A 27,666-nucleotide genomic window follows, 5' to 3' on the forward strand; every position below is an offset into this window, starting at 1 on the left:
CCTTTTATAAGGTAGTAAAAGTTTCTCCTCATCCATCCACTGCAGAGCTGACCAGCCCCCCTGCTGATGACCCACACCCGCTGGGCACACAAACAGGTAGTTACTATTACCCAAATAATAAGTAACAGGACTATCCTAATGACCACTTTTAAAACCAGCAATTAAGGCAGATTTTGTTTTTACTATTGTACAAGAATACTTTGATATACAGAGGGATCTGAGGTAGTAAAATTTAGCAAAGAGAGATTTATTCACGCTAACTGGCAACCAGCAATGAAAAGTTATGGTACATTTTCAGGATGCAGCTTTTGATGACACCCATGTATCTGTCCCATATGACTTGATGCCTGTGGAATAAACATGTTGTATTTTTAACAAATGTTTTTTATATGATAAAGTGATCACAAACACGCATAAATGCATGTAAACTAACCTGAAAGCCTGAAGCGTGTGCACAAAGCTGCTGTAGTCCCTGAGGAAAAGTCTTAGGTCTCTGATTGTCCATTTATCTGACCGGCACGGTTCAACGAACTGCGAGGAGAAGCGAAAATCATTCTGTCACATTCAACCTGGGACTATTCGGGGACAAATATCACATCATGGCGTGCAGTTTATCTACAGTGTCAGTGCATTACCTTCTCCACAAGGTCGATGAACAGATCCCGGACATCTTTGGTGTGTGTGAGTTTTGAAGTAGAGCTCTTGACAAATTCTAATGTTCATCCACGTTATCCAACATAAAACAAAGTAATTAATAAAAACAGATTTTATACAAACATACAAATATATGGGGTTGGACAATGAAACTGAAACACTGGCTGATATAGTGTTGGATGTTTCACGCCTATGCACGGACCAGTGGACAATCTTCACTAATTTTACATTCATTACTAAGTAATTAATTACTGTAATTGAATTTCTTTTCCTTTGAAAAAGTAAAGGATTACTCTTAATTTTTCTGTAATTTAATCACAGGAAATAACAGTTGTATAGACTATAGAACAATTCTATATAAAATAAAACAAGAGTGGATTTAACATCAAAATTGAACAACTAATGTTAAACTGTATGTTGTTAATGTAGCTTTATCCCTTTAAATACTTTGGTCAGTTCAATAATAATTTATGTGATTTTATATTATTTATTTGAAAGAATTAAAGGGCAGTTTCATGTCTATCCTTTCTATTGTTCAACTGGTTGAGGTTGATATGGGATTTAGAAAGTAATTAGTAACAAGCAATCCAATACTTTTTAGAGAGTAATTAGTACAATAATCGAATTACAGTGTTGAAGATGTAATTAGTAGCTAGTAATTAATTACTTTTTTTAACTAACTCAACACTGGCCTAAAAGGGATGTCCGGCTACTAAATCGGATTCCATCAAACCACAACTGCCCAAATCACTGCAGAATTAAATGCGCACCTCGACTCTCCTGTTTCCACCAAAACTTTTCGTCGGGAGCTTCACAGAGACAATACTTATGGTCAGGCTGCTAAAGCCAAACCTTTGGTCACTCGTGCCAATGCCAAATGTGTTTCATTGGTGCCAAGAGTGCAAATCTTGGGCTGTAGACAATGTTAAACATGTGCTGTTCTCTAATGAGTCCACCTTCACTGTCTTTCCCACATCAGTGGGAGTTACGGTGTGAAGAAGCCCAGAAGAGGTTTAACACCCGGACTGTTGCTGCCCAGAGTGAGGCACGGCGGTGGATCAGGGATGTTTGGGCTGCAATATCATGGCATTCTCTACTGTACTTGATGGCCAAGAACTACCAAACCATTCTGGAGGACCATGTGCAGCTAATGGTATAAACTTCGTACCCTGAAGGGCCGTGAATCAGCATGATAATGCACTGATACACACAGCGAGACTTGTGACAGAATGGTTTGATGAACATAAATGTGAAGTTGAACATCTCCTATAGCCTGCACAGTGACCAGATTTACATATTATTAAACAACTTTGGGGCATTTTGGAGGAGCGAATCAGAAAACTTTTTCCTCCACCAGCATCACATAGTAACTGGGCTGCGGTTCTAAGAGGAATGGCTCAAAATCCCTCTGGCCACTGTAAGAGACGTGTATCTGTCATTCACAAGACGAAATGATGCGCTATTAGCCACAAAAGGAGGCCGTACACCATAATAATAAATGATTGTGGTCTCAGTTTCATATATATATATATATATATATATATATATATATATATATAACACATACAGTACATGAGAATGCATAAACCTGTAATGTCTTTTCTTTCCAATTAATTTTGCTTCATTTCTATAACATTTCCAATTATGTATTTTTCAAATAGTTCCTAATTAGTGGCCATAGGCTGAATATTTTTTGCACTGTCACCTCCCTGCTTGCTTAAATTTTACTCTGCCTTTCACCATTGCCAGTGCTACACAAAGATAATCTGATTGGTGGACTACCATGCAAATGGTAGTAGTTGCTGCTGTAGTGTTTCTTTAGTGCATATTTGTTATATTTATACATGCTTGTTTTCATAGTACCAACTTCTCTTTGAAATGCATTCTACTTGGTTTAGTGCAAACAGTTTTGCAGTGCATATTAGTAAGTACAGACACTGAGCTATCAGTGAACTGTCTCTTAAAGACAAACATCTTACCAACTGCCCCCATAGTTCAATAGCTGATGAGCTGACCAGCGCAAAAACAAAGTCCTGGAAAGACCAGTACTGTAGTACCCTGTCTCAAAAACGGCTTTTAGTATAGAGGACAATAGCAGCATAGATAGTCCCTGCAGAGAGACATGGCTGAATCAGTGAGAGGACAGGGGAGAGCGTGAAAAAACAAGCAAAACAGTAAGAGGATGAACAGAACAGAAACATCAGTTTTAAGATATGCCTGTGCGTCTCCTAGGTTTGGACAAGGTGTACAATTACTTTCAAATATAACTCCAAAAGCTTTCACTGGTGAAGCTGGTTGTATTAAATCACAAAAGCATCTTCATCTTTATAACAAGAACAGGTAACAAATTAATTTTTTGGCTCACATTTACATCCTTGGTATTGAAAAGTTAGAGATGGTCACAATTTCAATAGGTGGAACAGCTGCTCTTTAAAACTTGTAAGGGAATGGTGGAGAATATACTGTATATGCTTCATTTGGCCTCATGTGTGAAAGTCTCACCTTGCCACAGGAACAAGTAATGTTATATGTTCTCCACTAGGGGGCCTTTTAGCTCTTCCACCACTTTAAACACACCCTTGAAATTGCCAAACTGAGAAAAAGGTAAAAAGGGGTTAAAATAGTAATAATTTAAATTTAGGTCCCATTATTTGAGATTAGTTAATGCATTGACTAAACCTGCTACAGTGAGCAATATATTAGTTACAGTATTTATTAATATTCTCTGTTAACGTTAGTTAAAAGTGCTGTATGTCATTTTTTGACTGTTCTAAATCCTAAAAATACCATAATATATTTGCAGATATTTTAGAAAACATACAAAGTTCAAATACTTGTTTCTCCGAAAAACAATGCTACAGCCAGTTATTCTACTTTGAAAAGTGCATTCCATGTCTGAATGTTTTTGTTTTGTCCTGTGTGATCCCGCCCACTGCCAATTTACCCTTCAACACCCCGGTTTGCCAGAAAACACAGTGTATTGCTCCATTGAAGCCAGCAAACTAATTGGGTCAGAGATCCAGAATTCCACCCGACCTAAAAAGCCTCGGCATTCACATACACAGCTCTATAAACAGACATTATAGTACACTGACAAAATAAATTTCTGTAAAATAGCATTGCAAATCATGTAAAATAAAAGAAGCCAGAGTGTCTGCAGAACCTGTTGACAACAGCTCTTGAGTTCAATCCCAGTCTTTCAAATGATGTTGTCCAAGTCTTTTTTGGTCCCTTAGAAGAGTTTCTTACCGAGCACCTCACTGGCAAACACACTATCAAACTCATAGTACCTACAGAACAAATGTGGCATGAAACAAAAAACCTCAACAAAACACAGATGATGCCCTAGCTAACTAAAACTTCTTTGTTAATATTATAGAAAATGGATGCACACTCTAGTAGACCACAGACCTCTTAATAAGCATTGTTTGACGGTGAGGAGGACCAGTCCTGAACTGGTCCATGGTGTCGCTGTGCAAAACGCCTGCATTGGCATCACACCCCAGCAAGGCTCCTGCTTCCATCTGCGTTTTCACTGCATCTCTGACTACTTACCAAGATGAAAGTATATCATCACCTGAAATGTTAAACGGAAAAGTGCGTATTACAAGCTCATAAATATGTATTCTGTGTGTCCATCCAACCACAGTTGAACACGTCTTCATCCAGGACAGTGGTATTCCCACCAAATACATCTAACTCCATTGACATTTTCTTAAAAAGCAAGATGAAATAAATAAAATATGTTAAACAATGTATTAAAAACACATTTAATAAAACAATCTGATATAGCGGTCATAGCTGCTTTGACAAACATAACATTTTGAATGGTAACAACAAATGGAATGTCCATGTGGATTTAAAAAAAGTTTATTATTTGCTAAACAGTTTGTTGTACTAATTAATTGTTTTATGCTTAGGCCTTTATTTAAAGACAAATCTAAAATAATAAATGACCACTGCAACCTGTTTATTCAAAGAAAATTGAAGTCAAACTGATGAATTAGCTAAACTTATCATGTTATTTTTGTTTTGTAATGAAAGGTCAGTCAATAAAGACGCTGTTAAAGGCGCAGTGTGTTACTTTTGGCGACATCTAGCGGTTCGGTTACGAGTTTGCACTAAGGGCTCAGCCCACTGCTCACCCCTCCCTTTCGAAGAAGCTACGGTGGCTAAAACGGGACAAACATCGTCGTCTGAGACAGCAGAGAATAGCCAGAGTAAACCAAGTTTCTGTACCACAGTCCATTATAAACCACATCATGGATGAAGATTACAAAGCCATAGTCAGGTGAGGATCAAGGGTCTTAATACATAATATAATAATAGTAATCAGCTGATTGTCTCACGAACGTAACCAGCACATTCTCCCCACATAGGAAACCCATAATATAGCGAGGGAGAAGAACCACATGAAACTATGCAACTATATGTTTTTTCTAACAGGGTAGTAAAAGTTTAGCTGGCTAATATGAGCTGTTACTGTGGCTGAGCTGGTTAAAGCGTTAAGCCTTGTTTATACTCGACGCGTCCGCATGAGCCCAAAGGTGCATGCGGCAAAAATGACATGATTGTAACAACGCGCGCGCCTCCGCATCCCCTAGACACCACTTACTACACACAATAGGCTTTTTTCTCTGATTTTGAAAACTCGATCGACTTAAAATGCTTCCAAGATCGACGGGTTGGTGATTCCTGTAACTGTTTTACGGTCAATGACAAGAGTAGCCTACTAATCAGCTGTCTCACGAACGTAACCAGCACATTTATCCCCGCATAGCAAAGCCATAACACAGCGAGGGAGAAGAATTAAGTTACATGAAACAATCCAACTACATATTTACACCACTGACAAGGGAAAAGTCACTACTCACGGTGTTTATGGCTAGCTTCTTCTAGCTTTCTGCGGCTTCTCTTTCAAGGTAGTGACGAAACGCGCTCTGTAACGCTATTTGTTTGCTGTCGGCTACGGTAGAAACATGACGTCACAATATGGCAACCTTCATAGAAGGGGGTGCCCGCGGTTATGTAGATATAAATATCTCACTCTAAGGTAATAAAAACATTACGGTTTATTAAGTAAGTTATTTATACACCACTGAACACATAGTTATGGATGTCATATTGCATTTCTGTTAATAGATACTCAAAATGTTTCACACTGCACCTTTAACAGATGTTAAAATACTGCAAAAAGTGCATCACTCTGTAGAACCCATCTGCGAGTATGAACTTCTTTCTCATTTACAAATGCAAACATGCACATGCTGATCAATCTATATGCGCTTTATACAAACAATTAATAGCATATGAGCACTGACTGCTGCTGTGGTACATGTAACTGGCCGGAGAACTCACAGTCGTGTGAATCCTGTTCTGGTGGTTTGACTCCAGCTGAACTACATTCACCAGACATTGCCCTCGGTCTGATAGGATAATATGTGTGACTGCCACCTGCTGCTAAGGAATAAACAAAGCACATGATTGTAAAAACAGCTGAACAAAATGTTGAGAAATACCTGTACATTAACTTAATTCTTATTTTATGTTGAGCTGTAATGTCCTGGTATAACATTTTGCGCTTGTGTAACGTTTCTGACTTCTACTTTATTCACCAATTGCTAAACTTGCAACAGCCTAAGGAAACAAGAAATGAAATGATCTTTAATGTAAATAATTGACTAAATCTGCACATCTCCAAAGTAATTGTGTGGTAAAACTAGTGGAGGTACAGTTGCCTTTGGAAAAATTATATGATTTAGTCTTATTTTGAAAAGATAAATAAAAATAAAAATAACCTATGTTAATAACATTCAAAAAGATTTAAGTTTAAGTTACAACTTATTTTGTTAAAAAAATTAAATGTCAAATAAAAGCTAGTCTTTTGAAATTTGTATTAATCAAAGAATCCCATCACAGAAATAAATTACATTTTAAATATATCAAAATAGAAATCAGTCATTTTAGATTGTGATAATATTTCACAAAATTACTGTTTGTACTGTACTTTTGAACAGTCCATATTAGCTAAATAAATAAATGAATGTACAATTTATGGAGCTTATGCCCAGCCAATTTCCACCCGTACACCCATGGTACAAAAAAGATGTGACAGAGAAACACCATTTGAAGCTTCGGTTTATTACAAAAACGAGTAAAACAAATCTGCATGCAAGATAATAATTCTCAAGGTAGGCTTCCTGTATCACTGAAATATTTTTTAACATTTCGCTTTCTTTAACAAATATAAGCCTATTACGTTATATAATTAACAGCTGATCCGAACCAGCAGACTCAGCACTAAACATGACCAGCATTAGTGTTTATTCTGGGTTTGGGTCATTTAACTTGCAGATGGGCATATGTGCCTCAAAAACCAACTCTAGTCTTTCTCTCTCCCTTTCAAGTGCAGCGATCTCTTCTTCCAGTTGTGTCTTCACATGTTCCAAATGATCCGTCTCCTGAAAGAAAAAGCACAAGCTCAGGACATACAGCTAGGCGTCTGTGTAGCATAGTTTATACCACAAATAATAACCCGTCTCACATTCTGTAATGTGTCTAAAAGTATCCGACGGCGATCCCGACATCTGGCAGCTGCTACTCTGTTCCTTTCCCTGCGGATCCTTATCCTGTCAAGTTCCTCAGAGGACATCTATAAAAGAAGGCCGTCTTAAGACTAATTTCATTTAAGAACCATTAAGCTTAAAGGTTAAGTTCACCCAAAAATGAAAATGATCCCATTATTTACTCACCCTCAAGACATCCTAGGTGTTTATGGCTTTCTTCTTTCATCCAAACACAATCAGGGTTTTATCAAAAAATATCCTGGCTCTCCCAAGCTTTATAATGGGAGTGAATGGTACCATTTTTTTTAAGTCCAGCATCCATCCATCATAAAAGTAATCGACAAGGCACCAGGGGGTTAATAAATGTCTTCTGAAGTGAAGCGATGCGTTTGTGTAAGAAAAATATTCCTATTTAAAAATGTATAATCTATAATCACTAGCTTCCGGTAACGGCCGTACATCTAGTTCTAGCAGAAGGGTGACCTCTGACCCGACGCACGACGTATTGACGAAAGCGGAAGCACAGAGGATAGAGCAAAACAAAACAAAACAACAAATTAGAAGTCTAAAAGGAAAATGAAGAAAAATGGTGGAGGAGCTTGAGTTTGTTGCTCAGCCCTGTTTGTTTGAACCGCGTCTGCTCTCACCTAAGCTTACGCTTACGAAAGCTAGTTATTATAGTTTATAAAGTGTAGTTATTGATATTTTTTTTACAAAAATGCATTGCTTCCCTTCAGAATGCCTTTATTAACCCCCTGGAGCCTTATGGGTTACTTTTATGATGGATGGATGGATGGATGAGCTTTTTTAGGCTTATAAAAATTTCACTCCCATTATAAAGCTTGGAAGAGCCAGGATATTTTGTTTCATATAAATCTGATTGTGTTTGGATGAAAGAAGAAAGTCATAGGATTGCTTGAGGGTGAGTCAATTATGGAATAATTTTCAGTTTTGGGTGAACTAACCCTTTAAGTCTAAAAAAGTGATGGTGCTGCCATCTTATGGCTGATAACAAGAAAGCATACACACAGCAATTCTATATTCCAAATATGCTGTTGCTGTTACTCACCCATTGGCACCCATGTCAAAGTGATCCATCTGAGCCTGCGCTTTAAGATTCCCGCTCAAATACCACAGCACTGACTCACTCCTCACACCCCTTTGTGATTCAGGTGTGAGTCATTTCAATCTTTTACCATAAATGAATGAGTCACCGGAACCACTCAAGTTCACTTTCACTATTTTCTGCATTCCAAACTCTTAAAATATCAGAAATATTAGTAACTTACATGCTTATTAGTATGTCCTACATTACTGTCCCCCACTGCTCCGTTACAGGACTGGTCAGGACTGGAGCACTGTGGCAAACAGGGGCAGTTAGGCATGGTGGGGCAGTTAGGCATGGTGGTGCTGGGTATGAATGAACAAAATGTTCCCAATGTGGTCTCTGATTGGGAAAGTAGAGAAGACTGCAGAAGCCACTGAAGATCTGGACTTGATGTAATTACATCAAGACTTGGGCTAGATGTAGTCTCCTCAGTGAGATTCTGCAAAATAAATAAAATAAACTGTTAACAAATATATTGCAGAAGAAGAAAACAACATCTTCACCATACTAAACAACTATTGTTAGCTCTGAGGTATTTCTTTTATTTAATTCAGTTGATTTGAAAATATATTATTCAAGTAGGCTAAATATCCTAAAATATTTAAAAAGAAAAAAAAAATAGCCTACCGAACTTCTATGAAAAGCCGTTGAGTTCTCCGGGTCCATCAATGCTGGAGGAATCTGGGAATCATGCATACGATAAAACGATTCTCTTCCTTCATTATGATTCATTATGATCAAAACAGACCAGTATCCTGCTCGTTCATATTATTTCCCGTTGTTAAGTTCGTTTAAACCCATCTCCCGTTAATTGAAATGTAGCTAACACAGACTCGATAGCAGAAAAATGACAGAATTATGATAAATCCATCAGAGCCGAATGATGAAAAATAAACCAAAACACGTGCTACAACTTTTCTTAAAATGTTTCAACGCCTCCTCACACCCACTATCTCTCCTCCCCATCAGCACTGAAGCATCTATCGTTTCCAAGCTACCGCATTTTCTCCTCAGTGCCTACTAATGTGCCTCTAATGGCCATTACATTTTTGCCAATAGCGCCAACTAACTTTCATTAAAATTATATTCACTGGGAAACCAAGTAAACGTCGCGAAGTTTAAAACATGTGGTTTGAGAGCTCCAGAAGCTTCCATAGCTCACACCCTACACGTTGAATTTCAATCACAGCCATATTTTGCCAATAGGTGACGTGTAGGTTTGAAATGTATGAATAAGTGAACCGTTGCAGAACTGGTAGGACATTCATGAATCACTGAACTGAGAGCGAACAGATACGTGCCTCACTTTATGTTTCATGGCTGGTCGATGGCTATAGCCCACTGAACTCAACAATAAATTACCCAATAAATTAAAGTGTTTGGAAGCCTATATGAATTCCATTTAATTTGGATTTGTGCGTGTTTGTGTATGGTACATCGTTAGTTAGGTTAATTATAATATTTAAGTTATAAAAAAATATTTACCAACGTGACCAACGTGTAAAGTCATTTAGTTGTCTTCTGATTTCCGGCTAGAAAATGATGAACGTCTCCATGCATAGGCAGGTAGTCTTGTCAATATAAATATTATTATTTTATTTTTATTTTTTAAAGAAGTCATTGTGCTTATCAAGGCTGCATATTTTTTTTAAATCAAAATACAGAAAAACAGTAATATTGTGAAATATTATTACAATTTAAAATAACGGTTTTCTATTTAAATATACTTTAAAATATAATTTAGTGAAGCAAACCTGACTTTTCAGCATCATTAGGCTACTCCAGTCTTCAGTGTCACATAATCCTTCAGAAATCATTCTTATATGCTGATTTATTATCAATGTTGGAAAGAGTTGTGCTGCTTAATATTTTTTATAGCCTAACCTGTGATACTCTTTTTTAGGATTCTTTGGTGAATATAAAGTTAGAGTAATAATGTTAAAAATTCAGTTTTGCATCACAGAAATAAATTATATTTTGAAGTATATTAAGATAGAAAACCATTATTTTAAATTGTAATATTTCACAATATTGCTGCTTTTCCTGTATTTTTGACCAAATGAATAAAAGAAACTGTTGACCAGTACTGTGTGTGTATATAGCCTACAGTCAACATGTGAAGTGAATCAAAACCTTTCATCAAAGTTATACATGAATTTTGAACAATAACCGTTCTTGTCTTTGGACAACTTTGATGAACTTTTTTGATCCACTTCAAATGTTGACTACTGATATAGATTACAGTACTGTATACATATATAAAACTCATAATTCCTTATTTGTAAATGTCGATGGGTAGAATATTATATTGATAGGTAGATGACAAATTATAAATATATAATTTTTTCATTAACTGAAACACATATGCTGAAACACAGAGCTCCTAAAGGGACAGGGTGAAGATAAAAATATGAGATGGCAGGAAAAATTATTTATCAATGTTTTTGCGTTCTCTCACAAATGTTTTGCAGATGACAAATTAGAAATATATCATTTTTTCATTAACTGAAACACATATGCTGAAACACAGAGCTCCTAAAGGGACATGGTGAAGATAAAAATACGAGATGGCAGGAAAAATTATTTATCAATGTTTTTGCGTTCTCTCACAAATGTTTTGCGTTTTTCCCGAGAAAAAAGAACACAACACTTTTGCGAGCAAATGCAAAAGCATTGAAATCCTATCTCATATTTTTTTTCCATCACCTTGTCCCTTTAGGGCTCCACAACACATTAATGCTGCTGAGAAAATAAGTATAATTTTGTCTAGTCAGAAACAGACTTGTCATAGGGATATGACTAAGCCTATGTGTCACACAACTACCATGACAGAGATAGAATATGCCTGTTCAAGCTTATTTTTTAAGTAGAGTCAGCACAAATCCAAGTTAAAAAGTTTATTATTAACAGAAAAGTTATACAATTGATTCATCTTGTAATTTCAGTGCTCATCCCCCCCAAGGCAAAAAGAAACGAAATGAACAGCAGATTTGACACATCCACAGTGAACTGTAGACACACACAGGGGTGTAAAGGACATATTAAATAGGTCTGTAGGCCCCAACAGTAATATCAAATAGTTTAGGATTATTCAGGGTCCCGTCTTTGTCCAAAAGAAAGTAGAACTTGTAGCCTTTGACTTTAAGAGGAATAAATGAAGGTGATTCCTGTCTGTGTGCATGACACGTCACTTGAGTCAAAGGCACAGTTAGATGGTGAGCTCTGAGAGGTCCCAGCGGTGATTGTGTCGACACGGTTACATTTCCACCTCCCTTATGCAGAATCACACGACTGACAGAACGACGGCTGAACAATACTGCCACTCCGACAATTCCTCCACCTATGACAACAGAAAAAAAATATACATTTTATACAGCTTGAATACATTAAAATGCAGATAAAAGGCAGATTTAAAGCTTACCAATGATTAGGCACCCAAGGGTGAATCCATACCTCCAGGCATTTGAACCAAGGTTCATATCAAAACTGAAAAGCCCCCCTAACTCAGTTCTAACCTTTGGAGGTTCACCGCTATTTCTTCTTGTGTCTCGAAGACTTGTGAAAGCAAAGTGAGCCAGATATGCCCAGAATACAAACTGACCACCACAAAAAATGGCCAAAAGTCTGAAGAAACGGGTCCGGTCATGTTTAAAGAGAATCACGTCCTTTGCGACGGCAGTGGATGTGAAAGTATATGCGTCCCTGACTGATTTCACGCGCACGTAAGAACGCAGTGGACTCAAAATGCTTGTGATATCACTGATTTTAACGAACTGGGTCGCTGTAGACACGGAAGCTCCTAAAGACTGAATCCTTGTCAGTCGATACGGTGATATAAATGTGCGACAACGCTTTACGCCTAATAACACGCACTGAATAGCCATGGTTTAACAAAACGATTAACTTCGAAATACTGAAATTTCAAACACGACACATTTCTGAAAAATTGGCAACAATATTGTTATCTAACATGCTGAGAGATTTGAACTGCACCAGGGCAGCGCCATGCTTGCTATATTTTAAACTACGGATGCCTCGCTGGTCCAATCGGTCCAGTTTACTAAAAGAGATCCTCATCTTATTCAAACAAAAATCGTTGTTTATTACTATTTGTTCAAAACTATTCTTAAATAAATAAGAATCGTTTATCAAAATTTGCTGAAAAGAAAATGTGACAACTTAGCTACTCCATATGTAATGTGACATACTCCGCTATTGGCCATTTTTTATTCATTTATATTTTGTGTAGAAAAGACTGTACTATTTTCTCTGTAGGCTTACAGCTGACATTGGCTTTTAAACATACTCTGAGTAAAAAATAATGACGCGGCCACCCCTATTATAAGCCTACGTTCAAAACTGATATCCTGCTGTGTGCACTATAAAAGTCAACTTTGTTCAAATATAGTAATTCCTAATATTCCCTTAATTTATCAACTGATGTAGTTTTAACAAAGTGCACGGACACATTGTGTAGCCTATAAACATATAGCTCACGTGTAGCCTATTCATTTTTCTTAGGGTACTTAGGTTTGTTTGTGTTTTCATTGTGTGTGTGTGTGGGAGGGTCGTTTTACTGTGACTCTTATCTGATTTTTGAGATATTAACATACTTCAAACTAATTTGCATACAAAGGTTTGATTTACCCTTTAACTGATGAGCTTCTGTTAAACATGTTGTCTAATATAGCAACGCGTCACAATCATTTTATTATATGAAACACCCATGTTTACAAGAATTAGCAGTGTATTAAAACATTAGTAGGCAAAATGTATGTGACAGGGCACTTTCGCCCCCTGCTGATAGCCTACTGTTACAGCGATACACCTCCATTCAGACAGACAAAACACCTAAACAAAGGAGTAGACCCACACCCAGACAGAAAACCTCAGGTCATGGTTTAAAAAGTTGATAAATGGACTAAAATTACATTACCAGTGTTCAAAAACTAACATGAACATGTTACTATTAAAAACAATACATAGTAACCAGTTTACCTTCCTCGCTAAGGTTAGCATTAGTTTGAGAACCGGTTATACTTGTACCTGCACTTCGCCGTTATGTTTCTGCGCATGCGCAAAATCACCTGGCGGTTTCCTTGTTATAAGGAAAAGTATAGTTGAATTGTGGATAACTGTAGGTTGCGAGAGGATCCGCTTAAAAGCATCCAGGAACTTAGACGAACATAAACCATTCGCTAGGTTTTCGAAAATGCCTCGAGCATTCTTGGTCAAAAAAGTGAACATCGCAACTGGAAAAAAAAGCTGGAGTGAGATTCCGGATTCCGCGCGTGGGGAGTCTGGGGACGTATACATAGTACCTGGTGAGTGTCTCTTTCATGTTCGTGTCACAGGCTGGGAAGTTAACAGAATTCAATACTTAATGCATAATTAAGGTATTATATAATTCATTTTATTTGACAAATGCAGTTAGACTATAAGCACTAAGAAAAATAGTTTCTTATTATTATTATATCCATATTGGCTATATTAATTTATTATTTTATTATATTTATTATGTCTTCTCCTTTTTTTTAGTATTAGCTATATATTTAAATGTCTTTTAAATTAATGAGAATTCTGACTCTGAATTGTATATTTGTATATTGTTTTATATTTCATTTAATTATTATGCTTGATTACTGCTTTGTACATTCTGCATAAAAAATGATTCAATTAATAAAGAGTAGCCTACTTGAACTCAGTGGCCAGTCAAAATCTTTTGATCTCTCTCTCTCTCTCTCTCTGCTTTTGCTGCTCCTATAGAATCCCTTTTCACACCATATTTGCATGATGTCTCTGAGGGAAGCATTGCAGAATACTCCTGCTTCACAACAGCACAAAGCAAATTCCTGACTGCAAAGCTGCCATCCTCTGCTGCTCAGGGTCAACTTAATCTCAACCCAGAATGCCACATGAGGACCCAAAGAGTCCCTTACTTGCGTTCAAAGATAAAGGTGAGCTGACAATTCTTTTGGTTTAAAACGGCTGTTTTGGCACATGTTGTTAGTGTGAATTTTCTGTGCTGTAGCAGGATATGATATCATTGTTCTCTCATTTTCAGATAACTACAGGTAATATGCCATCTCTGCTGTCAGTCATCCCAGAAAATGCGAGTAAATTAGCAGACATTCTACCTGCTGCATCAGTTTTATCCTGCCAGGTATGTCAGAAGACGTTTACTACAGCGCGTATGCTGAAACGGCATGTAAAGTGCCATAGTGAAACAAAGAAGTACACTTGTGAGCACTGTGGAAAAGGATTTAATGATACTTTTGATCTGAAGCGGCATGTACGTACACATACCGGTAAGGTTATGTTTATAATAATGTATATTTACATGTTTAAATAATGTAAGTTTGTATATTTTCACCTCTAACATTCCTCACAATTTACACTATGCAGGTGTGAGACCCTATAAATGCACTTTGTGTGCTAAAGCCTTCACCCAGCGCTGCTCCTTAGAATCTCATCTAAAGAAGATCCATGCCATTACTCAGCAGTATGCCTACAAAGAGCGTCGAGACAAACTGTATGTGTGTGAGGAGTGTGGCTTGACCGCACAGACACGGGACAGTCTGCAGAATCATCTTCAAGCTGAACATCCACATAGACTTAAAAAGCAACTATATACTGGCACATAGTGAGGAAGATAATGTGTCACTGTGTTCACCTGAAACCCCACAAATATAGTGCTGAGTAAAAAGAGAAAAATGAGAAGTTATTGTTCCATTCTACATGCACTTTTGTACAGTCAGTAATTCTAGGCAGAACCAAATGTCTTAGAATGATTGGAAATGGGAAAATAATTCCAATTTAATGAATTGAATCATATTACACTGAAGCAGTATATTGTTCAAGACATATTTCAGCAAAAATAAAATTCTGCTGTGTGTTGTAAGAGACGACTCTATTTTTTTCTTGAACGTATAGTCTTGTCAAATAAAATATTGGCTAAAGAGTATTTATTATAAAAAAATAATATAAATCTCTTTAAGTGCAAACTGAATATTATGTTTTAGTCGCAAATTACATGATATTTGTGACTAAATGAAAATGTATTGCGATTTAAAATTATGTTGAATGCAATTAGTCGAACTTAGGAGTTCTTTTTGACATACTTAAGTAGGACATAAGTACATCTGTATTATGTAATTTCATAATTATTTCATAATTATTTCTATTGTCTATGAAATAAGGTTTAAGTCTATTGTTGAATGTACTGACTAGCATTTATCGTAAACTAAACTATTTTAATGTAATTTCTGTCGAAACGTAGACATTTGTAACGATGAAATATATTAACTTTATGTAGCCTAATATTGAACAACACACATAGGTCTACAGTTAAAATTATAACCAAGACTTTACATGTGCTTTAGTTTGTTAGTTAACACATCAACATAACACTTAAATGTGTTAAACAATCAGGAATGTGTAAGTGGCCTTTTATTTCATTATTACATTATCTGCAAGTAGGCTACAGTTTTAAAAAAAAAATAGTCTCAATAGGCTACTTGTATTACGATTTGGCACGCTATACGTGCACATTTAATACAATTAAGCACACTTCTTTTTTTTACAATGATTGTCTGAATGTTTTTGTTGTTGTTGTTGTTTTTACATCGCAGCTTAAGTCATGTAACAACATAAAAACGAATATTGACTATTTGACTATTAAATAACAATTTGTAATAATAGTTATTATTTAAAAAAAAACACTAACAGGACCGAACCTCGCATGTGCACGCGCTGTCAGCGGGTTGGTCCAAACTGCCCAGGATTTGAAGGCACGTTTAAGGATGACGTCAGAGTGAAGTCCGCAAGGGGACCGTTCAGGTGAAAGGAGGTTGAGGTGGAAAATACGAGATGCTCGGGAAGAGGAAAGTCTGAGGATTCTGTCATTTCAACATTGCGGATTTTCTTTCATTAAAACGTAGAGAATATAATAAAATATTAATCTCGCCGCCACTGATTACGACACACCATGATCTTCGACAAAGACGGCTGAGCAGCGCGAGCCGCCAATATGATGCACGCGCTGTTATCCAGCCATCGCTCCGTGTCGAGCTTGCGACGCTTATGTCACGCAATTGCTGAGGGGAAATCAAGCGCAACAGTTACCAGATATTCCTGATCCTTGACCGGACTAGAATCCAGAAGAACCGCTATTGAGATTAAGGGATGTGATAATAACCTCCTTTGTAAGGCAGGAAAAGTAAAGGACGCATCTTTGGGGGGATGCTCGCGTGAAGTGTGGATATCGCCACCATAGAAACGTGGTGACACTTGCCGCTGATGGGGTGAAGTAGGTTACGGAGAGGTCCTGACGGTGGACCGCATCCTGGACCGTGTGTGCCGTGGAAATACATGTTAGTGAAAAATGCAAGGGGTGACGGTGACGGGAGAAGCGCCCACATTGAATGGGGGCGGAAGGGAGGAGGTAAGACGTGAAAATGTTGGTAAATAAAACCAGAGTGTCTTCTCGTTGTAGTGCAATTGTCGTATGAATATAAGTGAAATATTATTTTGTAGAATTATATTGTAGCCTACACGTTGTATTTCATGGGTTCACTGTTCTTAACATTCAGTTGCACGCATAATGAAATGTATTTTTTTTATGTAATTCATGATCATTAATAGCTACAATCAAAAACAAAATGAGAGAAAATATATTGTTTTTAGTTATCTAGGTTATTTAGTTATTTAGCTACTAGGCAACAGTGTGCAAGAATGGGAAGAAATAAATCAAAGATTATAGTGAAAAGGAGTGATTGCTATCCATATTACTGATGCCAGAATGCTAAAATATTTTATTACATATTAACAGACTTCACAATAAATACATGACAGAATATAATAAAAGTGGCTCCTAGATTACTTAAAATCACTTTAACTGTGCATAAGATTTAAAAAAAGAATATATATATATATATATATATATATATATATATATATATAAAATAAAAATCTAAGTAAAAACCAAGTTGCATTTTCTGTAGTGGCTGCATGCGTGATGATGTCACTGCACAGTTGAGCATCCACTCCACTATCAATGAACAATGATTCTGTATGTTTAATGCTAAAATTAGTGTTTAAGCAAAAGTTTTTTTCTTCATATTTAACATTTTTATTGTCATCTTATATGCAGTTGCAAAGTGGAGAAAATTGGTGCAGTAAATATTCTTTTGAACTGTTTCCATATGTAAAATCATCCCCTGCCTGGACACTTCCTTGCTCGGTGCCTCAAAAAAAAGGTGTTATTTATGTCAGTTAGTTAGTTTTTGAGTATTTACTTTAGCTATTGGACATTTGACTGTCTATGTGCTGTGAGCTATAGTTGATGAGAATGCACAACAGTTATTTCCCTGTCTCTCTATTTTGCCAGATCTGCGATAGAATGAATGATATTATGCATCTAATACAGGGAGGATTGGCCAAATGAGCTCCTATAGCTTTCTGCGTAGTAACTGTAAGAAGATTTTTCTGTTAGTGATAAAATAACGAGAAACCAACCTGCTAATGGCTTACATCTTGTCTCAGCATTTTAAGTTTGATAGGAGAAAATATTTGAACATAAAAAAATGACACACTTTACTTTAAATATTTTCATTACAAACTTACTTTTAGAAGAAAATGTTCTATATAAAGCCTTAAAGGGTTTTTATAGAAACCTCTAGGGGTTCCCTTCATGGGGTCATGATTTAAGCAGCTTGTAAACATGATCACTAGAAAAAATTTTAATAACCCTTTAAACATGAAAGTATTATCGAATCATAGACTTTTCTCCTTAGAACCTTTTTGGCATTAAGGGTTCTTTAAAATTGAGTCAAGAACCCTTCTATAAAAAACCCTATTGAATCTTTTTTCTAAGAGTTTCTTTGACATTCTTTGCTCTCAGTTTTTCTCGCTCTGTTTTGACTCGCTCTGCTTTCTCACTTTGACTTTTCCCACCTGACTTGCAGCATTTATCTTGGATAACCGGAGGTCAGGTCTCAGTGGGGGCATTCATTATTTTCTGGACGTTATTCATCCAGTGTGTAGTTCATTAAAGAAAATCCAATAATTAACACACACACTTTTCTGGCAGCACATACAGTGCCTTGAATTATTTTAAATGCATTCTTTGTGACAATACAAGCCTTCCTTTAATTCTTTCTCTAACTCACACCCTCAGTTGCTGAGTTTACCCCCATATACTGTTACAGACCGATCAATAGAGCGAGAGACAGAGTGGGGGATGGGACGTTTTTGTAATCATTATTGAGTTTTCATAATGTTTGTGCTACTACATTGTCACTTACAAATGTATCAGTACTTTTAGCTGCAGCTATTTCTGTATAGTGACAACTCTTCTCAATTGACAATGTCTGACGTTCAACTGTTCTCTGATCAGTATATGAGTCCGGATGCTTCGTTCATCCTGCTTTGTGGATAAACGCATCTTTTCGAAAGTAATGAGTGCTCGCCTGGTCTGATAGAAATAGATGTTTATGCTGACAAGGCAATCAAGACTTTAAAAGGCCACTCAGACCATCCTGTTTTGATTTATGAATGTGTCATATTCTCTTCTGCTCTTTACCATCATTAGTTTATCCACACGCCTCTAACACATAACTAGTCGCTGTTGTGTACTAGTTATCCGCTGATTAGTCTTCTCTGCAGTTTGATCCATATCACTCTCTGTTCAGACTGAATATTTTATGTGCCCAATGTCCTTTATCTCAAAATGTTGCACTCACAATTAGAAATGAAAGGGTCTCCATTTTACCAAATGATAAGATAATTTCAGTTATAAATCTATTTAAAACAAATCATATAAAAAGTGTTAACACAAACTTTAATGACTTTACAGTGTTTTTTGGAGGTAGCATAAATGCAATAAAATAATTTGCCGAAACTACACAACAATAGGCTATTACACAAACAGTATAATATAACATGTTACATACTGTATATTATATTGTAACAAGATATTTTGTGGGATGAAAGAGGCGGGAACCGGCATGTTACATTTCACAAACTTTAATAATAAACAAACACAAAACGAAAGTAAAGGCGGCAGCCTCTCACGGACAACTGCCGCCAGGGGCGAAGTGTGGAACCAAAAAATCTACCGGGAAATTTTGTAGACCACTGGCCTAGGGGGGTATTTTTTGGTAAAAAATTTTTTTTTTGCCAATTAAATACATTAAGAAAGCCACCAATACTGGTCACATCTATAGTTAGATTGATTTGTTTAGATCCAGTGGAAGTCGTGTCCCACCACATTTTCTCAGGATCGATATTGTCCCCCACCACTTTTTGAAACATTGAGGCACGGATGTAGGCTACTAATACGAATAAATAAAACATCTTCAGTTAACTAACAGAGCATTTATTTAGTTCGCTATTAAATAAGAGATCTAGCTCTAAAATGTGCTTTGTTTTTTTAAATCAAGCTGAGCGCTCGTTGCCACGGCGATTGGTTGTCATGGATACAGTGTTCTCTCGTGGTGTGCGGCGCGCAGTCTTCAATCAGATGATCTATCAATCTATCGCTGTTGCGAAGACTCTCCATTCATTCCGGTGAAATCACAAAATAAAATGCAGTTAATGCACACAAACGTGTCCCTGCTTGATATAGACTGTAACCACTGATGAACATATTCAGTTTTGATGAGAGAAAAAAAAACTATACGGGTGCGGATTAGAACCCGAAACCTCAGACACGCTCGGCAAGAGATCTACCACTAGACCATTTAAGAACTGAAACTGATTTTGCGGATCGATGCATTTATTTACGGGTTGAGCAAAGAGGCTGTACAGTTTGACAAGCGAGCAGCGACCGCACACCAGGCCACCTGATGGTGTTGCTAAGAACTTGCAATGTATAACTATTATCAGACCGGCCCTCACGACCTCGAAACACTACCGGCCCACCGGGAAAAGTCCCGACTCTCCCGATTGCAACTCCGCCCCTGACTGCCGCACACACATAAACTAAACAATAACGTAAAATTCAGGCCTGGTTCTCTCTCGTAAAACTGCAAAGCTACCTAAAAAACTATGTGCACATGTACTTAGGACAAAAGCTGTTTTAAACGCAAGGGGTGGTCACATCAAATATTGATTTGATTTGTTTAATTGAAGTTAGCTTATAAATAAAATCTATTTATGAAATTATTTTGAAAGCATCCTCACTTTGCAGCATTTTTACACACGTGCCAATATCTTTTCCGATACCGTAGCTTTGCAGGCAGGTTTTTTCTGGCTTTACTCTGTCTCAGTTTCTGTTGTTTCTTCATCTAATCACAGATGGACTCGATGATGGGGAGATCAGATCTCCGTGTGGAGCAGATCAGCTGTTGTCTTGTGCATACAAAAATCTCACTGGATTATTACAATTAATGGCAAAAGGAATGCTTGGAAATGTAAACTGATATTTCCAACTGACACACTACAGCAAAATATATAAAAACTTGGCTTAAACCCATTTTTTTCTGGTGAAAATACTAACATGCCTAAGACTTTTGCACAGTATTGTTATTATATTAAGTCATGTGAACAACCAGCCATTAACTTCATTAATTTAAGTCTCACAGTAGTCGTAAGCTGCGTGTTTATCAGAACAAGAGCCGTCAATTTCAGGAATTAGACTACACTGATGGCACTGTATGCTTTTGATTCACTAAAAATTTATTCGTTTGACAATATGATTGGTTGTGCTATGAGTTTTAGATTGACCAAAAAGAACTGACATTAGAGCCAATCCTGCGCGAAACTGACTGGTTCTCATGAGAAAATGTAACTATTTTACGAGGTGCCAATTTCAAACGAATTCATACAATGCGTTTAGTAGAGAAACATACGATTTTTAGGGGCTGTTTACAGACACGTGAAACATGCTAAAAAAGTGAAACATTTTATTGGTTTTGGTCGTTCATTTACACGACAACGGCGTTTGGGGAGCCTGAAAACCAAACTTTTGAAAACGTGCAAGTTTTTGAAAACCGTCTCCATGTAAACAACAAAAAAACAGGAATCTGTGGAAACGATGACGTCATGCACATGCGTATTACATGTTCAGTCTATAGTGTTTCACCGCCATCTAATGGCCTGGCAGAATACAGCGTTTTTAGTTTTTTTCACGGATCCATGTGAACATTCGTTTTGACAAAAGTGTCAGCTGTATGTGGAAAACTCAAAGGGAAAACTCCTCTGTTTTAAGCATATCGTTGTCTTGTAAACATACCCTTAGAAAAAACAAAGCATGAAGGACCACCCCTAAATGTATGAGTGAGATCATACAAATTCAAACAGACCATCCGCCAATTCGCCAAAACATAAAATAGTTACAAGATTGTGTTGGTTACGCTGAATGTTTTTGAGTCACTGAAAAGAACAGACTCAGAAGAGTCATTTGTCAATTGAACTAAACTGATTACACTGTTTGTTATGCTGTTTGTTTGCACTGTATTTTCTGTATGTGAATATTTTACTTTATTTTATTATTTTATTTTATGAATATTTTATTTTATAAATATTTTACTGGTTCTTTGGCCCCCAACCTAGTATCTACACACCACAAGCAAGTAAACTGAACGAAATTATAAAACAAACGGTCACTTGTTTTCCTCTCGTATCCCCTATCCCAAGAGTCCAAATACTCATTGACTCATACACATGTGCAGGAAAACACATGCATTTGGGCTCGATTTTATGATTCTGCCCAGCACAGATGCTTCTCATGTAAAAAGCATTGAAATGCACATGATCATATGACTACAGACTTTCTTGGGGCATCTAAATAATTTAACATATTAAAGTGGCTCTAAAATAGCAGGCTAACTTTATCCACTATTTATACATCACTGCCATTTTGCTCTATGCAAGTTCCCCTAATCACAGCCTCCAGAATTGAATCTCACTGAATATCACTCACATCTCCTAGGACACATTTTCTTGTGGTACCAACAGGATTCAACACTTGCTTCTCACTCTCCCACAACTGCACCTCTCTGCATCTACTGAATAAACGAAGCCTACAGACAGACAAAACATAGAGAATACATACATATGAATATATATATATACTGTAAATATATGTATGTGAATATTACTATATATAAAATGCTATATTATCATGCTTTTTTGCTTCAGGACATCATTATTAAAAACATGTGTATATATTAGCCTGTGCACATGGTAAGTCACACTGTAGGCCCTAATGGATTCTATATCTCTCAGTTTGCTCTCGTCCTTGTGAAAGGAACAATTAAACTCCTGCCAAGAGGAGCACAGACTCCATGCCACGCTTGGGCTGCAGCCTGCTTTTAGTGCAGCAGTTTCTCACAGCAAGGGCATTGCTCGTACTATTAGCTGATTCATGTGTGCAAGTGTGTGTGCAAGAGAGAGTGATGTTGTTAGAGAAGAGACAGCAGGAAAGAAGGAAAAAGAGGGGACGAAAAAATTCAATATGCAGACCAACCATAAACAATATTTTTGTGCAATACCTTTGTTCATGTGTCAGAGGAACTGGAACTGGCTTGCTTTTTTTCTTTTCTACCTCCTACAACTTTGGAATCAGTTCATATTTGCCCATATGGCCACAATACCTCAAGCGACCACTAGGCTCAGACTAGGCAGTAGAGATCCATATGCATTTAGTCGAGATGATGCACTCAGTGATGTCTAAAAGCTTCTAGACTTCCCCTCCACAGTCATACAGAGCGTTTTAAAAGGAGACATGGTTTGGGTTACGAGCAGCCAGGAAATGTATTCAGCCCTCAGGAGAATGATCTATTACTGAGTTCTCTCTGCAGCATGTCAGAGTGGATATAACAGACTGTGCTTCACTCAGTTGTGCATGTTGTAACACAAATGAAATATACTAGTACCCTGAATCATCTAAATCAGGGGTTCAAACTAGAGCCAGGAGGCCACGAAGGGGTCCTAGTGGGTCGGTAAAAAAATGGGTATAATTTAAGTGTCATAAATGCATTAAGAAAGTAAAAGAATTGTACAATACTGACATTTTTTTAATGCTCTGACTTCATGAGATTAATAGTGATTATTTTATTCCATTGACAGGCCTAATTTAAAAAAAAAAAAAGAAATAAAAACATAACTGCATATCATTTTGTGGAAAAAAACTCTCCTTTCTTGCAACATACAAAACTTCAAGGATTTGTGCTTGTGTTGTATGTTTCTAGGGAGGTTTCCCTCACCACTGTAGCTTAAAGCAACGTGAATTTGCTTTAGAACAATATTTATTGTGGAACGTGGCAAAAAAAATCACATCTGAAATAAAAATGTTCTCATTATAATTTACATATTAGATTAACTAAAATGTATCAGAGGTGTTATATGCTTTTCTGCCAACTAATTTTTACATTTTCTTTTTTTCTTTCCCTGTCCCTTCTGTTCTCCCCCCATGCTCCCCTCTGCTTTCTTTGTCTCTGGCATCTATTCCCATTCTGTCCAACACCTTCTAACTCGTCTCTTATTGAACCCTGCCTCATTCAATTTCCTATCCAACTGCACAACCCTCTGTCCCCTGGTCTTCCCATATTTTCATCCACATCCACCCTCCCCCTTCCTGCCTACAGCAGCGTCCCCTCAAGCAGTCCCTGAGTGGGTCGCTTTGCCGAGAGTCCCACTGGAAGTGCCTGCTTCTCACCTTGCTCATGTACGGATGCTTTGGTACGCTAGGCTGGTGCTCCCTGTACCGCATCACCGTAATGGCTTCTGATGACCAAGGCCCCGCCTACTTCTACGGAGACCGAGCCCGACTCTATCATGACAGCCCGTGTTCCAACGGCTACATTTATATACCCGTAGCCTTTCTGGCCATGCTGTACATTGTCTACTTGGTGGAGTGCTGGCACTGCTACTCTAAAACAGCTAACCTTGCCAAGGTGGAAATCAGTGAGGTGTATGACAGGATACAGCGGTTGCAACAAGCTACACCCTGCATCTGGTGGAAGGCCATCAGCTACCATTACGTACGACGTACCAGACAGGTGACGCGCTACCGAAACGGAGACGCGTACACGACTACGCAGGTGTACCATGAACGGGTCAACACGCATGCAGCGAGCTCAGAGTTCGATTACTCGCGCCTCGGGGTCAAAGACGTTTCGAAGGAGCTGCAGGGCCTTTTGGAGCATCCCGTCACCCGCTTGCGCTTCACAAAGTGCTTCAGCTTCGCCAGCGCCCGTGCTGAGACCGCCTACCTCACGCAGCGAGCGCGCTTCTTCGGGGACAATGAGGGTCTGGATGACTACATGGAAGCGCGGGAGGGTATGCACCTTAAAAACGTTGACTTTCGGGAACACATGCTGGCATTCCCCAACCCATTGCGCCCACCTTGGTACACCCGACGCTGGGTGTACTGGCTGGCCTCGGCTTTCCTGCTATCGTGGCCTCTTCGCGTGATTGCCGAGTATCGCACAGCGTACGTTCACTACCACGTCGAGAAACTTTTCGGCGAGAACGAGGATGCAAATGACAATGATAATACGGAGACGGGGAACTACTGTACGGGTTTTGAGCATGGCACCGGGGGTCCCACTTTGCGCATCATATCACGGGTCAACACGGTGGATATGACCGAACTGGAATGGCACATACGCTGTAACCAGCAAATGGTGCCTAGCTACTCTGAGGCCTTGCTTATGGATTTGGATGTGAATACAAACACACCGTTATCGGTCGCGATGGCAGCACGTATGCGACGCAATTCTAGCTACTTTCTTCAGAGCTGCCCCAGGTGTCGGCCCTCAACGAGCAGCTCCTCGCTCCCTTCCTGGGTTAGAGGGAACGTGGCTGCGGGGACAAACTCATTCCCTATGAGGCCCGGCGGCAGGCTGTCCCTTAGTCGCAGTGGTTTCTCTCTCGGCCGGTTACAGACCGCAAGAAGCCGACACCCCTGCCTGTTTCACTCGAGAAGCTTAGGAGGTGGTATGAGCAGCCGGCTGGAAGAGGGCGGTGGGGGTTTCCTTGGTCTTGGGTTTAGAGTGCCAGATGAGGAGAGGAGGGGTGTATTAGAGAATGAAGGGCTAGAAGACGACAACATGGAGGAGACAGGCCAGGAACAAGTGGAGGAGAGAGAGAACGTAGAGATCAGGGAGGATGAGAGAGACAGGCCTCCAACCTACCAAGACGCTCTGTATTTTCCGGTATTAATCATTCACGGAGAAGAGAGCTGTCATGGGGGGCATGGCATTGACACGGGTTAAAAGAACCAATATGGTGTAAAGAATGTATGAAGTGGCTTTTGAAAAGGAGAGGCAGATTGACATCTGAGGTGCAGATAAGAGACAGGGAGATTGAGAAATTCGAAGAAGAGATGGGAATTTTTACCAGAACTGGGGTAGACAAGTTTAACCCAAAGAGACTGATTTGTGTCTCTGTGTAACACTGAAAGACAACTGTTCATGAATGTGTAGAATGTTGTAGGGATTGAAATGAAAATAATACACATTGGTCATGTCATATTAAATGTCAATTGACTTGATACAGACTGACCCTAAATATATATGTAGTTCATACCTAGTAAGAATACTGATAGGCATGGAACATCAGTGTCCTATACAGTATTGATCTTAATGTCCTATTATTGAAATCACTGGCATATCATGTCCATAACAAACTAAAAGGTCAGTGTGTCCTCCTATTGACTATGGTAGTAATGCACTTTACATGAAAAGCTGGGCATCTGCAACCTGCATTTAACATTGCGAAGCAGTTTTTGCGACTCTGCATTAATGTGAAAAAGCCCATGCTGGTGTAGTATTGTAAATCCATTCGTCTACAACGTACCAGTAGCTTACGTAAAAAGGGAGATGTGAACTGCATTTATTAAAGTTTCAAAATTCAGATGGACAACTAAGGTAGATCTGACAGAAGCAAAACCAACTGGTTCTCAGGGGGAAAAGTAAAAAAAAATTATATATATACCTAATAAAAAGGGATGGTAAAAGATCAATGAGTGAATGTAATCTGGTGAATTGTAATCCCTCACTGTTTGACACTGTGCTTTAATCCACTGTCCTGGCTAATGACTTCTTTTAATCTCGTTCTTTTTAATTGCCTGGTAGAAGCACAGTGCTTTTGACTTCACTTATCTCTGCCTTAGAGGTTTCTTATGTCAGCCTCGTGTCTACTGCAGCCAACTGACAGTAACAGCAATTCAATGTATTCCTCTTTTATTACCCAGCGTACACACATTTGCTTTTCTATCACGGTGGGGAACTTCCATTGACTTCCTTTGGGTTTATACTAAGCTAATGATATTTTCTATTCCCTACCCTTAAAACTAACCCTCACAAAAAGTTTTTGCATTTTTAGATTTTCATTAGTATGTTTATAAAACCATTGTCCTTTAATATTCTTGTTGGTATATATCCAATACTCTTTCATTCGTCCCTACACTCTTAAAAATAAAGGTTCCAAAATAGGGGTCATAGAAGAACCATTTTGGTTCCCAAAAAACCTTTTAGTTAATCATTCTAAAAAGAACCATTTTTTGAGATGATTTGATCATTCCACCTAGTGTCAGTTCAGAAATCCAAAAGTATTTTTTTTTATTAACTTTGAGAAAGGTTTGTGTAAGATAAATATTCATTCTGTTAAATTTAATGTAATGGTTCTTTATCTGCAGCTTGACTCCATAAAGAACCATTTTGTTCCACAAAAGTTTATTTATAGTGGAAAAAGGTTCTTTAGATTATTAAAATGTTCAAAAAATGGTTCTTTTTAGAACGATTCACTAAAAGGTTTTTTGGGAACCAAAATGGTTCTTCTATGACCCCTATTTTGGAACCTTTATTTTTAAGAGTCTAGACTGTTAGAATGTTTAAATGTTGGATTAAGCTCGTTTCAGTTTAAAACAACTACTGATAATAGATAAAATAGACTACTCAAGAAACAAAGTAGTGCAACAATCCTCCACCCCATGTAGTCACATTGTTGATATGCACATAGAAGAGCAAACAAGCATAAAAATATATGTGTAGCACAAGCACAAAGTGTCACCTACTTTACAAGCAGCAGTGCAGGGATCGACTTAAAATAAGCTGTCCTTGGAAACACTGAAGGAGCGAATGTATAAACAGCCTTGTGCGCTGAGAGGAGATTATTACAAAAAAGGTAAAGTCCAAAGCACACACCAAGAGCATCCCTGTATTGTTTGTAGAATTTCTGCTAATACTTCAACAAGCACTAGCATATCTTTCAGCAATGAGGAAATTATTGCAGTGGCCATGACCATGATGCTCTTATTAATAAAGTCAAACCATTAATACTGTGTTTACTGACTGCTTTATTATCATCATTATTATGAATGATTGTTTG

General features: G+C 37.9%; 4 protein-coding genes and 1 long non-coding RNA gene across 6 annotated transcripts; 2 read left to right on the top strand and 3 right to left on the bottom strand.

Annotated features, from left to right (window-relative positions):
- Position 1: 1 nt before the first annotated feature.
- Positions 2 to 508, bottom strand: LOC143741015 (uncharacterized). Its single transcript, XR_013204924.1, has 3 exons — positions 434 to 508; positions 291 to 347; positions 2 to 80 (listed from the first exon to the last, which is right to left on the bottom strand). It is a non-coding gene; the product is annotated as an uncharacterized LOC143741015 (long non-coding RNA).
- A 6,273-nt stretch (positions 509 to 6,781) lies between these two features.
- fosl1b (FOS like 1, AP-1 transcription factor subunit b) lies at positions 6,782 to 9,220 on the bottom strand. The gene is made up of 4 exons (XM_077233246.1): positions 8,956 to 9,220; positions 8,510 to 8,767; positions 7,199 to 7,306; positions 6,782 to 7,115 (listed from the first exon to the last, which is right to left on the bottom strand). Exons 1-4 carry the CDS (start codon positions 9,058 to 9,060, stop codon positions 6,978 to 6,980), a joined length of 609 nt encoding a protein of 202 aa, XP_077089361.1. The 5' UTR covers positions 9,061 to 9,220; the 3' UTR covers positions 6,782 to 6,977.
- A 2,059-nt stretch (positions 9,221 to 11,279) lies between these two features.
- On the bottom strand, positions 11,280 to 12,345 carry tmem223 (transmembrane protein 223). Its single transcript, XM_077233237.1, has 2 exons — positions 11,750 to 12,345; positions 11,280 to 11,668 (listed from the first exon to the last, which is right to left on the bottom strand). Exons 1-2 carry the CDS (start codon positions 12,210 to 12,212, stop codon positions 11,370 to 11,372), a joined length of 762 nt encoding a protein of 253 aa, XP_077089352.1. The 5' UTR covers positions 12,213 to 12,345; the 3' UTR covers positions 11,280 to 11,369.
- Positions 12,346 to 13,164: 819 nt separating this feature from the next.
- Positions 13,165 to 15,226, top strand: ovol1b (ovo-like zinc finger 1b). Its single transcript, XM_077233236.1, has 4 exons — positions 13,165 to 13,652; positions 14,095 to 14,285; positions 14,393 to 14,636; positions 14,734 to 15,226. The coding sequence occupies exons 1-4, from the start codon at positions 13,283 to 13,285 to the stop codon at positions 14,970 to 14,972; spliced, it is 1,044 nt and encodes a 347-aa protein (XP_077089351.1). The 5' UTR covers positions 13,165 to 13,282; the 3' UTR covers positions 14,973 to 15,226.
- An 894-nt stretch (positions 15,227 to 16,120) lies between these two features.
- tmem151a (transmembrane protein 151A) lies at positions 16,121 to 27,614 on the top strand. 2 transcript variants are annotated; one of them, XR_013204921.1, is made up of 3 exons: positions 16,121 to 16,771; positions 23,919 to 26,773; positions 27,090 to 27,614. XR_013204921.1 is itself a non-coding variant. In XM_077233225.1 (2 exons), the coding sequence occupies exons 1-2, from the start codon at positions 16,712 to 16,714 to the stop codon at positions 25,548 to 25,550; spliced, it is 1,692 nt and encodes a 563-aa protein (XP_077089340.1). In that variant the 5' UTR covers positions 16,121 to 16,711; the 3' UTR covers positions 25,551 to 27,614. The 2 variants fall into 2 exon arrangements, 1 of the variants encoding a protein (XP_077089340.1); XM_077233225.1 differs by having other exon boundaries at positions 23,919 to 27,614.
- The last annotated feature ends 52 nt before the right edge of the window (positions 27,615 to 27,666 follow it).

The sequence above is a fragment of the Siphateles boraxobius genome, unplaced genomic scaffold, assembly GCF_051911475.1.
Source record: "Siphateles boraxobius isolate OS27281-9 unplaced genomic scaffold, OSU_SipBor_1 18, whole genome shotgun sequence".
Lineage (NCBI taxonomy): Eukaryota > Metazoa > Chordata > Actinopteri > Cypriniformes > Leuciscidae > Siphateles > Siphateles boraxobius.

Coding starts and splice junctions, on each gene's coding strand:
- tmem223 (XM_077233237.1), bottom strand. CDS start 12,212: ATGGCTATTCAGTGCGTGTTATTAGGCGTAAAGCGTTGTCGCACATTT. Junction 11,669..11,749: donor CCTTGGGTGCCTAATCATTG/GTAAGCTTTAAA, acceptor CTGTTGTCATAG/GTGGAGGAATTGTCGGAGTG.
- fosl1b (XM_077233246.1), bottom strand. CDS start 9,060: ATGAATCATAATGAAGGAAGAGAATCGTTTTATCGTATGCATGATTCC. Junction 7,307..8,509: donor TAGGACATACTAATAAGCAT/GTAAGTTACTAA, acceptor CTTCTTTTATAG/ATGTCCTCTGAGGAACTTGA. Junction 7,116..7,198: donor TTTTAGACACATTACAGAAT/GTGAGACGGGTT, acceptor TTTTTCTTTCAG/GAGACGGATCATTTGGAACA.
- ovol1b (XM_077233236.1), top strand. CDS start 13,283: ATGAACATGTTACTATTAAAAACAATACATAGTAACCAGTTTACCTTC. Junction 13,653..14,094: donor GGACGTATACATAGTACCTG/GTGAGTGTCTCT, acceptor CTGCTCCTATAG/AATCCCTTTTCACACCATAT. Junction 14,637..14,733: donor GCATGTACGTACACATACCG/GTAAGGTTATGT, acceptor TACACTATGCAG/GTGTGAGACCCTATAAATGC.
- tmem151a (XM_077233225.1), top strand. CDS start 16,712: ATGCAAGGGGTGACGGTGACGGGAGAAGCGCCCACATTGAATGGGGGC. Junction 16,772..23,918: donor ATGGGGGCGGAAGGGAGGAG/GTAAGACGTGAA, acceptor TCCTGCCTACAG/CAGCGTCCCCTCAAGCAGTC.